At 46.1% G+C, this 14,357-nt stretch overlaps 1 protein-coding gene across 1 annotated transcript; it reads left to right on the top strand.

Annotated features, from left to right (window-relative positions):
• Positions 1-226: 226 nt before the first annotated feature.
• On the top strand, positions 227-13,425 carry EFHC1 (EF-hand domain (C-terminal) containing 1; the record flags this gene model as incomplete). The annotated part of the gene is made up of 10 exons (XM_009870993.1): positions 227-448; positions 1,982-2,269; positions 4,145-4,294; positions 5,621-5,813; positions 6,130-6,350; positions 7,207-7,347; positions 9,136-9,349; positions 9,815-9,962; positions 10,872-11,088; positions 13,354-13,425. Coding segments are annotated over 10 exons (1,866 nt in total), but the record flags the coding sequence as incomplete, so codon positions are not given.
• Positions 13,426-14,357: the final 932 nt, after the last annotated feature.

Here is a 14,357-nt window from a genome sequence, read left to right as displayed (position 1 = left end):
GATTTGAGTTCACTCTGATGCTTTGTTCCTCCAGCTACTTACTGGGTTTTTTTCCACCTTGTTCTAAATGTAAAATCTGATTGTAAATAACTGCTGCAGTAGGTTACAATAAAATACTGGGGCTGGGGGCATTCTGGAGATTACTCTCCTTCTGTTTTTCTGTGCTTTCGGTAGCTGCATCTACTACATGCCTGCAGTATTTTAACAGCTGGATTTCCTTCCACAGAAAACATCTTTTCATCGGTCCCAGACGCTGGGCTACAAAAATGGATTTGCCTTTTCTCGGCTGCCAACAGTGGGGATCGGCAGGGAGCGACTCTATGTGAATCAGCTTTCTCAGGCTGAATTAGATGAATTATCCAAAACGAGACCCACGCTGACCTATGGGCCAGCCAAGAAGGCTCCACCTCCAGCCTTCATTCCAGCACACGTGGCTTTTGACAAAAAGGTATAAAGAAGCTTATTCCAGGAGTATTGCTGGCCAAGTTCGGAGACATAAACAGTTAGCTCCAGGGTTCATGGGACAGTGTACAGCAGTTTTCAGATGCCATAGCCCTTAGTCATAGACAGCTGAACCCCAGACTGAAAGAGGCTTTCTTTGCTCGGGAGGAGGATTAAAATACGTAAACGATGTAAGACATTCCCTGCAAGTTATACGAGAGCATTTCCAGCAGACGCTGGAGAAAGAAGTTTGATTAACTCTGAAAGGCTTCAGTTTATAACTGTTGCCCTGGTAAACCACAGCCTGGCCTTCTTTGTTTCCAAAAATATATTGAGATTGTAAATGAGCTTAAACTGTGAAAGGCAACCTGCAATGGGGACCCTATCAGCCTGTTTTAACTGTGGTCTATCTATTTACGTTTGTGTTTGTCACCACAGCGTGTTACAGCCCGTACCGCTCCATTAGCGCTTCCCGTGTTACCTCCTGGAGATCGTTTCAGACTAGGAGGTGGCTCCATGTCTGCTTGGAACAGTCCTGAGCTGACTTTGGGTTTGAGGGTGCCGGTGGCATGGGGTGCAAGCTGGCCCCGGGCAGAGCGGTCGCGGCGGAGCGCTCGAGGCCGGGCAGAGCTGAATGCGCTCAAGGGTTTGCACACTGCCAGGCAGGCTTGGAAAAGCAGCCTTAGCCTGTCTGCGAGACAGTCTGGGGGACAGATGTGCTGTGTTAATTACTGAGGTAATTCCTTTGGAGTAAAGTAGATATTGCCATTTAATCTGTCAGATATTTCTGTGCCCCTTCATTCAAGCCACAGTATCAGCAGGGACTCTGGTGCTGCTGGAGGAAGTCACGGTCCCTTTTGATTCGCTTTTGCTGGCTAATAGGAACTTGCTGGCTTTGTCATCACTTAATTTCCCAGGTCTCTGGGTTGATGTAGGCTGAGTTTGTAAGGCCTGACTGGCCACTTACATCCTCTTAGGGACACTGAGTGATCTTGGAGGGAATATTCTTCATAATTCCACAAAGCACAGGAACTGGGATTGGCTGATTTGTCTCTTTGTTTCTCCAGCACACATGAGCTTTTGCAGTCAGTGCTGAATAGATGTGACTTCAGATTTTAAAATCCACAGCTGTGGTTGAACTCTTGACTAAAATGTCCTGATAGCTTCCCCAAATCAGGGTCTGCAAAGCTGACAACAATAAAGAAAGTCATGTATGTCAGCAAATTAGATTACTGGGAGTAACCAAGCACCTGGCAGTAAGTAAAATAGTGGGTGATCAAGGAAGAGGAGGGAAAAGGCTATTTTTTACACCCATCTCATGCATAATAAATTTGTAAAGAGCAGGTCTTGATAAAAGCCCTCCTAATGCCTCTGCCATCAGTCACCGATTAGGCTCCAGTTGGCTTTGACGATTTTGCAGATTACAATCCGGCCACTTTGCATCACCAAAGCAAATTGCAAATGAATTATTGGTCCCAATAGACTAATTGTGGCATTCAAATTGTTTCTTTTTTCCTTTTTTATATTGCCCCTTTGGCAGATTTTGAAGTTTGATGCCTACTTCCAGGAGGATGTTCCTCTCTCCACAGAAGAGCATTACCGGATCCGCCAAGTGCGTATCTATTACTATTTGGAAGATGACAGCATATCCGTCATCGAGCCTGTTGTGCAGAACTCTGGGCTTCATCAAGGCAAACTTATCAGACGCCACCGGGTTCCCAAGAATGACCAAGGGGATCATTACCACTGGAAAGATCTGAATCGGGGCATGAACATCACCATGTACGGCAAGACGTACCGCATAGTCGACTGTGACCCTTTCACACAGGTGTGTTGCTTGTACAGAGAGCACTGACCCAGAGAATCCAGGGAATTACAGGTGGACAAACCAGTTAGAATCCACTAGTCTGCGTCTGTAGCTTTCACAGTAAGGTTGTTTGCAATCTTTCCTTTTGCTTTTTGTGGAAAATCCTTTCTTCAGATCCATCAGAAGTTCCAGGTGTATTTGCTGAGGGCATGTTAATTGCTCAGTATTTTTGTCCCAGGGTGCTGGAAGTCTGTCCGTTGTCCTCAGAAATGCTTCTTCACAGTACAAATTCTAAGCTTATTTCTGTGCAAATGGAGTTGGTCTAAGCTCATTTCTGTGTGTACACGAGTTTAACTGCTCAGACTCCAGATGCAACATTGTGCAAACATGAAAGGGAAATTAGAGGTCTTAACTCTTTTCTAACCTAATATTCCTCTGCTGGGAGCCAGGGAAGGGAGAGCAGACAGTAACTCGCATCCAGCTACAGCCAAAACAGAAGAGTGGTCATAATCCATGGGTTGAGAACTGTAGTATGAACTGACCTTTCAAGGAGAGCTTACTCATCGCCTGCTTTTCTATTTCTGGCTATTTCTCTACCAGTAAATGAGATAATAACAATCCACTAACAAGTAATAAATACCAGTATACTGGTATCTTGTTGGATTGTCTCTAGTATAATCTGAGCCCTGGTCAACTACTTCCAAGCAATTCCCAGGAGCAGTCCAGGAGTTAGAATGCTCCATGGACCTTTCCCGATTGGTAAGTTTTGTGCAGCAAACCTGTCCTGGAGCCTGAGAGTTTAGATGCTGTTCCTTGCCAGTTGGCCTCAGTGCCCAGGAATGTTCCCAAGCATGTGTGATATATTGATGTAGATGTGGCTGTTGAGAACAAGTGGGGCCAGCTCTGATGGGACTGGATGACTTTTAGAGTCATTTCACATCAGATGAAGAGTTGGTTCTCACATAAATGTTGATTGGTTGGTGGAAAACCTGAAATGAGCTTTGTGGGTCTACATCTCGAAGCCACTAGTATCATAAAATAGCTTCCTGTGGACCAGAAAACAGTAAGTGTGAGAGTGTGAACCTTCCCTGTGAGTCTTCAGGGTGATCTCACGTGCCTGTTGGAGGTGTTTGCACGGGTGCTTCCCAGGCTGAATGTTTTCATGGGCCAGTTCCCAAGCCCCAAAAGGGAAGAGACCCAGTGACTTCAGAGGGTGTTTTGGGGTGACTGATGTGAGTATGCAAGTAACACCCTAGAGTTTGTTCAGGTATCCAAGGTAAGCAAGAAATCCCTTTATAAAGAAACACGTTGTCTTCTCTCTATGGGAAAAGTACTCCTCCTGAAAGATGGACTGAAGCTGCCACTCTGGCACACACCCTCATGATCTGAAGGGCTGTCATGGGCCTAGTGCAGCTGACACTAACTTCCACTGTCTGACACGTTGTGGAACCTGAGATCTTGCGCAAATTCAGACTGACTACGTAGAATCATAGAATCATTCAGGTTGGAAAAGACCTCTAAGGTCATCTAATCCAACGATCAACTCAACACTATCATGACAACATCCACAGTTATGCACTAATTTAATCTTTTTCGTTTACATAGAAGAGACCAACTGACAATTATCCTTCATTTAAAGCCCTAAGGCCAAGGAAAACTGTGCTTAAGTAAAATCTGAGTTAAGATGCTGACGATGGGACTGCGCTGAGTAATTAAAGGGCAAGCAAAGCAGCTTAGACAGAAATGTCTGTCCTCTTCTATTGTATTTGCCATTGCAGTAGAACTAAGACTCCTGCAGCGTGATGGTCTGTGAGGAATGAACTTGCAGTGTTCTAACAACGCTCATCTCAGCCTGTCTGTAATCAGCAGCATTAATACCTCAGATCACCTTCCCAGGTGTTCCTGGAGAGCCAAGGAATTGAACTGAACCCTCCAGAGGAAATGGCTTTTGATCCTTACACAGAGCTGCGTCAGATGCCCACGCGCAAGAACATCACACCGTCAGATTTTGACCAACTCAAACAGTTCCTGACTTACGACAAGCAGGTGAGAGAGGTGGTAGTGATTACCAACACCACAGACTACATGTATTATTAAAACCAGAGCCTTGTGTCTGCGACCTCATTCTGAAAAATCTCAGTCCGCTTAGTGGACTGCAGATTTGCTCCACTCTTGGCTTTGGTGAGAAACAAAACCTTTTATGTTTTTGCTGGACTTTGTGCCTTGTAAACAGCTTCTCTTTGGGTCGCAGAGCTTATGCTTATCCTCTGTTATCGCAGAGCTTATCCTCTGTTTCTCTCTTGCTCTTTGTTGGGATAAGTCACCTGCCTCGGGAAGTTAGCGTCTAGCAACAATGTGAGAAACCCTATAAACTACATCTTTACTAGCAAATAAAACAGGTCTAGGACACAACGTGAGTTCTGCATATTGCCCCAGGCCAGCTATCAGTCAAACAGTTCCTGGCCACGGCTAGATGTTAGCCCTGGCTGAGATCATATTCAGATGAAATTTGAGATTTGGTCACCTTGTTTTGAGGGGTACAGGCAGTTTTGTTGTGCTGATGCAAGCTGGGCCATGACTTTCATTTACTGCCAGTTTAGCATTAGCGACTCAAGTCTGTGCTGGGCCAACTCTGCCTGAGATGGCTACTGGGCTGCCTGTTTAGGAGCTGTACCTTGGGGAATTCTTGAGCGCTGCAGAAGGAGGAGTTTGATTTCTGCAGCATTAAAAGGTGATATTTCCACTAGGCAGAGATAAATTGGGGTCTGCCGTGAACACAGCCTCCTCAGGACCACTGAGTGCTTTCTCCTCTGCATTCCTCAGCATGAGAGCAGTAAAGAATTGGCCTTGAAACCTCTAAGAGGTTTAAGAGTCAAAGCAAGATTCTATCTTGCTGTATTAAGTTTCATTATAAAAATCACTTCCCTTAAGACTACTTCTCTACTTGTTCCTGAGCAATTATTTTCTGCTGCTTTTTAATCACTTCCCCTTCCCCCCATTTTTCCTTATGCTTCCTGAACTAAATTTCTTGTCTTAGCATAAACTGTTGCTCCTGTCAGGGTAAGCCAGGCCTGTCCCCACCTCTGGAGACCGCTGCTGCCCTTCCCACTGCCTCAGCAGCCCGTTCATTCCAGTCCCCGCAGCACAAGGGCTCGATTCTTCTGTACCTGGCAGAGAAGATTGATGAGATGCCTCCAGTCACCCAACTCAATTCAACTCACTTCATTTGGACAAAGCATTAGTAATTCTAATTCATGTTTATTTCATAGAATCATAGAATCGTTTCGGTTGGAAGAGACCTTTAAGATCATCGAGCCCGACTCTTAACCTAGCGATGTCAGGTTTTCTCCGCCTCTTTTTCTTCCACCCTAGGTCCTTCGCTTTTACGCTATGTGGGATGACACTGACAGCATGTTTGGTGAGAATCGGCCTTACATCATCCATTACTACTTGGCAGATGGTACAGTGGAGGTTCGGGAAGTCCACCAGCAGAATGATGGTAGAGATCCATTCCCAATACTGATAAAACGCCAGCGCCTGCCCAAAACCCTTCTGGACAAGACAAGTAAGTTTAATTTGGCCAGCCCATTTGCCTGTGTTAATGTGCCTTGTTGAGGAGACACATGTGGTGGCTGTGTCAGAGGTACACCAAGACTAGAGAATTTTTTGCTGAGAACACTCCACGTGTCATTGGATTTTGGCCAAATAAAAGTTCTTTACATGATCAATAAATTCTTTCTCTTTTAAGAACCAGTAGCAGGACAGAAGTACCAACAGCTCCCTGGAGCTACTTCTACAGCTTGCCTGTGTATCCCTTTTCACTAGGAAATGTTATCATCTGCCTGATTGATTTGTTTTTCCTTTTGCCCCCTTGTCCTCAGAGACCTTCCCGAGCTGTGTGCTGGAGATCTCTGACCAGGAGGTACTTGAGTGGTGCACAGCTAAAGATTTTGCTGTGGGCAAGTCTACCACCCTCCTCGGACGCACCTTCTTCATCTATGATTGCGATGAGTTCACACGAAATTTCTATCGTGACAAATTTGGTATCACAGACTTCCAGCCAGTGGAGATAAAGAAGAAAACACCTGAGGAAGTTCCACAGGTACCACAAACAATTTGTCAAAGGAAAGGAGGGAAGGAAGCGGTTGGTATAAGCTCTTATAGTGAAGTATAAGTTCAGCTTAGTAAGAACATATAGTGAACGAGTTCAGGTTAAAAAAAAGAGCAAGTAACTTGAAAAAGACAAGGCAAGAGTGGTCATAATCGATATAAAAATGAAAATCCTCTGAAATGATTGGTTTCTAATACTGTAAAGGACAAAGCGCTTGGTATGACTATACTAGAAAACTGAACAGCCTCAGGATTTGGTTTTGGCTGGGAAGCCAGCTGGGCACAGTCTGGCTGCACTCACACTGCTAAACTCTCCCTGACCGTCCCAGACAGGGTTGTTAGGTCCAGACTGCCTACTGGGCTTGGCCACAACCCTCGTTACCTCCCAAGCTGAGCCCAGGAATGGTTCAGAGATCTCTCTGGCCTACATCACAGACATGATGGACATTAGGTTAACAGTGTAACCGCATAGATGATTGAGCTCCTGTGTACAGTAAGGTTTAGTTATTACTGTAACCAACATGATGGACATTAGGTTAACAGTGTAACCGTATAGATGATTGAGCTCCTGTGTACAGCAAGGTTTAGTTATTACTATAACCATAGTACTTTTATTCAGAGAAATTACTTGCTTTTCAGATTTTCTTAATTCACTTAAATATTTCTATAATTAAGGGCTCAACACATAGCTGGGCTAGTAGTGTCTCTGCTGGGCAGGGTAGGACAGCTATTGCTACCTTGTTACAGAAGATTTCTTTCCAAACAGATGTTGTCTGATGAGCTCTTTTGCAAACATTGTCTGGTTCTTAGTTTCAGCTGTGTGTACTTGATATTTCCTCTGGATGCAGGTCATTCCTCCCTACAATGGTTTTGGCTTCCTTGAAGACTCTCTTCAGAATTGCTTTTCTCTGTTTCCAAAGCCTCCCCGGAAGGACATAATTAAGATGCTAGAGAATGACCACAAGGTGCTGCGATATCAGGTGGCCCTGGTAAGTGCTTTCCTTGATGGTGGAGTGCCAGCTGATGTTGAAGAGTCAGAAGGATGAGAGGAGCAGCCTGCTCACACAAGACCATTGACAAGTTCTCCTCCGCGTCCAGTTTTGGGCCCCTCACTACAAGAGGGACATTGAGGTGCTGGAGAAGGTACAGAGGCAGCTGCCAAGCTGGGAAAGGTCTTAGGGCACAAGTTGTATGAGGAAAGGCTGAGGGATCTGGGGCTGTTTAGCCTGGAGAATCATAGAATCATAGAATGGCCTATGCTGGAAGGGACCTTAGAGATCATCTAGTCCAACCTCCCTGTCATGGGCAGGGACGCCACCTCTTGATAGACCAGGCAACACATGGGGAGAAGAGGAGATTGAGGGGAGACCTCGTTGCTCTCTACAGCTACCTGAAAGGAGGTTGTAGCAAGGCGAGTGTTGGTCTGTTCTCCCTTGTGGAGAGTGATAGGACGAGGGTAAATGGATTTAAATTGCGCCAGGGGAGGTTCAGGTTGGATATTAGGAAGAATTTCTTTACTGAAATGGTTGTCAGCCACTGGAACAGGCTGCCCAGGGAGGTGGTTGAGTCACTGTCCCTGGAGGTGTTTAAGAGACAGGTGGGTGTTGCATTGGGGGTAATTGTGTAGTAGGTTGATAGGGCTGGGACAAAGGCTGGACTCGATGATCTTCTAGGTCTCTTCCAGCTGATGCAATTCTATGATTCTATGAAAAGAGAGTGAGTTCCCCAAGCCGACACTTGTCTCCCCTTAGGGGATGCCGTTTGGGTTATCGTATACTCACCGTGATGATTAGTAGCACGCTAAGGTGGAAAAAAATAAGGCCAGAGAGTACAAAACAGACACGCTGCAAAACCACAGCCATTTATGGAATGACTCCCCCTGGCATCGACACGTGACAGGTGGCTCTAACAGAAACAGCCTCGCAGCCAGGCACCCTGCCTCTGCCCGCCTTCAACCGCTGCTGCAGGGGTGAGTTCGCTGCCTCTGCTGCTGGCTCCCAGCTCCTGTCTGGGTTCTCCAGGCTGGTCCTGGCCGCAGCAGCCAGCGAGGAGCTGTGCTGGCAGAGCAGCCAAGTGCCAGCGCAGAAGCCGGGGAGTCCGTGGGGATGGCGCTTCCCACCCACGAGGACTTAGTGCCAAGCTTTACAGTCGGTTTATGCAAGGAGCCTCTGGCACGTCCCGCAGCAGCAGCAGCGATGGCATTTCCTGTGCTGCCTGGTGTCTGCCCTCTCCAAACGCTCAGGGGGAATAAAGGCTGATTTCTTTTCCCTGTTGTGCAGGAGTTCCTAAAGGTCACAGCTGACGAATTCAGATCCCACTTAGTTTTAAAAAAGCTACCGGTGTGTCTGAGGAGTGCCTTCCTGTGACTAAGAGCTGGAAGCAGCACTCATTGTAATGAAAAATATAACTTTAACACTGAATTTTACAGCCAGTCTCTCCCTGTGATGAATCTTTCCGTATAGGATATTCCTTTCTCTTAGATTACTCAGTCTGTGGAAACTCTGAATGTACGTGGTAACTGCAACCCAGGTTCTGTTAGCCTGACTAGAGCAAGAAACCTTTGAAATTCAGGTACTTAGTGCTGTCTAGGGCTTTGTTACGTTATGTCAGCGTGTCTGTAGCTTTTGGCCTGCACCAAGTGTTTTGTTTAGTCAGCTATAAAAGAAAGCTTTGAACTCTGGGTGCTTATGAGTGGGTTACTAGGTAAGACTTAAGCATTCCAGGAAAGAAAAGCTTGGTTCAAACATTCTTTTCCAAAGCCACTACTTTTCCTTTAGGAATCGCCAAACCCCCAGGACAGAAAGCGTCGTTTCATCCTCTCTTATTTCCTCTCCAATGACATGATCAGCATCTACGAACCCCCAGTCCGTAACTCTGGCATCATTGGAGGCAAATACTTAGGAAAGACTAGAGTTGCCAAACCAGGCTCTACTACAGAGAATCCCACATACTATGAGCCCTCTGACTTCACCATCGGTTCTACAATTGAAGGTAAAATCCAGCCTGGATCGATAATACTCCCTGAGCACTGGTTTTCAGAGCCTGCTCTGAGTTGTTATTTCTTGCACAGACAGTGCATATACCTTTCCTCTCTGGAAGGATCTGTTCCTTCTGGCTCTCATCACATTTTGAGTTTCCAGATTACCAGTTTGGTGTAAGGAAAATCTGTCCTGTCAGGAAAATAAATGTAATACTGAAATATTAGAAACACACCAGGGCTAATGGGGGGAGTCATAAGCACAAGCACAGGGCCTCTCAGCAGCTGCTTTTCTTGCGACAAAATTGCCTTTGCGTCAGTGAAAACTATTCTCTCTTCAAGGACTGAAACAAATAGCAGAGCTCACTCAAACCTGAGCCCAGCCACATGACAGAAACCATGCTCTGTCCAGCACGATAAAGTGACTTACCCATGCTGAAAGGCGAGTAACACGACTTTCTTTAATGCTTCTTCTCCAGTGTTTGGCCACAGGTTTGTTATCACAGACGCTGATGAATATGTGCTTAATTATATGGAGAGCAACGCAGAGAGTTTCCCTGCGGCAACACTGCAGTCCCTGAGGGATCATTTTCGCCCACGGCAGGTCGTAAAGGAGACTGCCAACAGGTAGGCTTCAAAGGACGGCTTTGTGGAGCTAAATGAGAATTAGGGTTGTCGACTAAGGGATTTTCAGCAGCGTCCATGGGCTTCAGCTTGCTGTCCAATGGCTGCTGAGCTGACTATTCAGCTCCAAGAGCCTGTGGCTAGACAGGTATAGAGTGGGGTGAAGTATGTGTGATATAATGTCGTGGCTGCTGCTGACCCAAAAACCTTGTGGGAAAACTCTGGCTCAGCAGCAGAGACACTTTCAGCTAAAAGGCCGTGGTCATCTTTTCCCAAAAGACAGCAGTTAACTGTAACAGATGCTGCTAACAGGACCTGTGTGACCTACTAGATGGGTGCAGGCTCAGAGGATGCTTGATGGTGTCTTTTTTTTCCAAATTGCTCTGGCTGTGCTTAACAGCCCATCAGAGCCTAGACCACATCCTCTTTTTTAGCTGTCTGAACTTGATGATCTCAGAGGGCTTTCCCAGCCTCAATAATTCTGTGATTCTGTGATTCCCTGATTCTGATTCTGGGAAGCCTGAACAACCTTATTCCCTCACAAGACACTTTGGAGTCAGTGTTGTGGTAGTTCAGGGGCTCTGGCTGAAACTAGAGTTGCATAGAGTTCCTGGGGCTGTATGGAGCACACAAGGAAATGCTCCTTGTCCCAGAGCACTTGCAGAATTTAAAGGTACATGGGGGAAATATCCTGCAAAGGGAAATAGTTTACCTAATGCTCCAAGATCAAGACTGAACTTCATCTCCAACACCAAGCTGAGATGAACTTGTCATAAAAAGCAAGCACCCTGGAAAGCCTGCTGTGTGATCAGAAATAAAGGCTGGCCAGCCCTGGTGGGCAGCCAGCACAGTCACAGTAAAGCTGCCACAAGTAGCTTCTCCATGAAGTCTCATTCTTCCTTTCTTCTGCAGTGACGTCCCCGTGCTTCACAACAGCAAGCAGGAACTGGATGAATTAATCGTGCAGGTTCAGGAAGAGATGAAGCTCCACAAGTACTTGAACAACAAAAACATTCACGAGGCGTTTCTTCAGTGCGACAAGGATGGCTCTGGCATCCTGGACAAAGCAAAATTTGTAGACCTTTGCAACAGCTTGAGTGTGCCAACCAGCGCCATGGTTCTTAGCAAGGTCAGAAGGAATTCAAGACATATTGAAGTCCCCTCCTATAGCCCTTCTAAAAAGGCTCTTCTACAAACCAAACTCGGCCAGATGAGACCAACAGCCATTCCACCCTACGAAGGGAAACAGCTTCAAGAAAAAGACAGGAGAGTCCCAATTCAGAAAGGCCTCTGAGCTGTTGGACTGAGCCTGTATCTTAAAAGTCCTTATCTTCCTTAAAAGGAAGAAATGTTACCCAGGTTGCCCCTCAAATAAGCAGCCTGGTGGTTGGCTGCACTGTTACGTGAAGGGAAGGTTTAGGTTGGATCTCGGGAAGCCCTTCCTCATGGAAAGGGTGCTCAGGCACTGGGATGCACTGCCCAGGGAAACGGGGAGTCACCATCCCTGGAGGGGTTTAAGGAGAGGCTGGATGTGGCACTTAGTGCCATGCTCTGGCCCATGTAGTGGTGTTGGGTCATAGGCTGAGCTTGGTGATCTCAGAGGGCTTTCCCAGCCTCAACAATTCTGTGATTCTGTGATTCCCTGATTCTGATTCTGTGAAGCCTGAAAATGCCTGCTGGCTCAGGTCTCAGAGATGAGCAGAAAAGGTTGTATATCATGATAGAGATCAGGCACAGGCTACTGCAGAGCTAGGCACAGGCTACTGTAGAGCTACTGAGTGGCTGTCATGACTTATGGACACCTGGGCTGGAGTAGAGATGACACTGAGGTACTTAGGGAATGAGCCTTCAGAAAACTTAGAATCATCAAGTCATTTAGGTTGGAAAAGATCTTTAAGATCATCGAGTCCAACCATTAAGCTGACACTGCCAAGTCCACCGAATTTATACTTAGATGCTGTTGGATTTGACAGCAGCTGAACTGAATTATTGTACAAAAAAACCCACAAGAAATCAGAATCATAACCACTGGGTTAATACAACTAAAACACAGGCTTGCTGGGCACAATGAGCGACAGCACATGGAGTGTAGCAGAAAACGTGAGGGAAATTGAAGAGAAAAATCCATGCAGCGAGGATGGAGAATTCTTTCAGGAACAGGCCTGGTGAGGGTGCTTTCGTAGCATAATCTGATATGGAGTAGATTAGTGGCCAATAAAGGCAGATTCAGAGTTTGAAGAAATCTAGAAGTCAGAGGGCTTTCTTAAAAAAAAACCCCAGAAAACAAACCCAAACATTTTCTATACCAGCCAACTGTGAGCATCACAGCCATGCTTAGAAAGGTGCACGGGCAGAGTGTTTATGTGTCTGAATGTGCACTGAATAAAGGCCTTCGACCAGCACGTGGGGCTTTGCTGAACTGGAGTCCATCGGAGACCACTCTGCCCTGAGGAATTTACAAGGGGACAAGCCGTTCTGCTTCCCCTCCTAGAACGGAAGATGAAGCGACATGGCCAAGAGCACGTGCAGAATCTGTGACAATTGAGGCTAAACCCCCACATTTGAATCCTAGGACCTATACACTAAAAGCATCCCTCCTCTCTTGAAACCTTAACAAGGGGGAACCCAGAGCCCGCAGAAATGCGCCGGTGCTGTAAATTAAACATATGGCAGATAGTTAACTCTGGATTGGAGAGGAGCACAGCTGTCAGTCACACGAGAGCAACCCCAGTAAATCTGTCTCCAGGCGACAAGGGGAAGAAGAATCCTTTCAAGAAACTCTGATATTAGACCTTTTCCATCTCCCTGGGTGTCAGAAGGAGATTAGTTATGCAATTAAAGAAACAAAAGCCCTCTTTCTTCCCCTAAAGCTCACAAAGGCTGCAGCTCTGTATCACAGTGCAGGGTCAGGCACGGATACCAGAACTGGCTCGTTAGTAGGGCTGTCGCTGAGCTCAATTATCTGTGTCTCCACTTGATGCCATGTGCACACACCCAAGCGACACCGGCGAAGAGTGACTGTACAGATACGCTGCCCCCATCCCGATTTTGGCAGGGACTTCGGAAAGATTTGCAGTAGCCTATGTCAGCCTGCGGCCACTTCTTGGGTTTTTATGGATCGATTGCCCCTGTGGTGATACTCAGAAGGCGATGGGATTCAACTCAAAGACTTTAACTCTTCTTCTTTGCGTAGATTCGTGTAATCTATAAGCATTCAAGGTTACCTACGGTTCAGGACTACTGAGGCGGTAGGCTTTTCCACATAGGGGAATAAGATTTTCTGCTCTGTCATACAAAGAGTTCCCCTGGGCACTTTCCCCCTACAAAAACCCCCATAAAACAAATTTGCATCTTCTTCTAATTCTTTGTTGTTTGTTTTTTTTTCCCCCCCCAGCTGATTGACCTGTGTTCTTTTGGAGAAGACAAGATAAACTACCGCGACTTCCTTCGAGCCTTCCCCGTGTGATCTCCCCTCAGAAGCTGAAGAACAAGACCAGCCATAGAATTCTTAGCTGGGTTGAATTTAAGACATCATACTTCAGAAAGGATGCTCTAGTTTTCACCTTCACTTCCTCTCCCACTTCTCACTACAGCCACCCAATTTCACCCTCACTTCATTAAACTTTTTCCTTCCTAACCTCTCCCTGCCCTTTTAGCTACCACCAAACTGAACTTTATGACTGCTGGATATTGAAATGAAACTTGGAGAAAAAACTCTGGAGAACCAAAGCCAGGCTCTCCTGTTGATCTCCCAACTTTTTAATGCAGTACAGCAAAGCTTCCTAGAGCTAAAGCTCTCTAAAACCTGGAGTGATAACCACTGTAGATTTCTCTTAGAGTCAAAAGTGGCTTTTCATCTTCAAGCAGCAAAGACTGCCAGTTTAAATTGTTATTTACATCGCCAGAAGATCTAAGAGCCCTGCCATGGACTACAATAAACACACATATACTAGTTTGAACGTAAGCAAGTCATGCATGGCTGCTAGAAAAGTATTAATCTGCTTTAAATAAAAGTACCTCATGGCTGGAATAGCTGAGGATTACAGCGTGGGGGAACCTCCTCCTATAAAATGGTGATTCTGGGTTTGTTTGAAGTGGAGTGGCGAGTTTAGCTCTCGCATAGGTATGAACACAGCAGGGGTGTTTACACAAAGCTACTGATGGCAGCTTTGCGTTTCTGAACAGAAGGTTGGGAGAATGGTTTTAGGACTGAGTTACTATCTAAACCCATCTTATGCAACCTGTCATCTTACCAGACAGGTCCAATGACAAGAGAGAATAAGCAGTTGGCTTAGCAATGGAGTTAGAGCACTCGTGTTCCACTTCAGTCACTTTGCTCATCTCTCCACAAAGGTAAACGTGACCTCCTGTCCTGGGTTTGAGGTAAAACCCAGTCCT

This window comes from Apaloderma vittatum, unplaced genomic scaffold, assembly GCF_000703405.1.
Source record: "Apaloderma vittatum isolate BGI_N311 unplaced genomic scaffold, ASM70340v1 scaffold19286, whole genome shotgun sequence".
Lineage (NCBI taxonomy): Eukaryota > Metazoa > Chordata > Aves > Trogoniformes > Trogonidae > Apaloderma > Apaloderma vittatum.
This window is presented reverse-complemented; position numbering and strand designations above follow the sequence as displayed.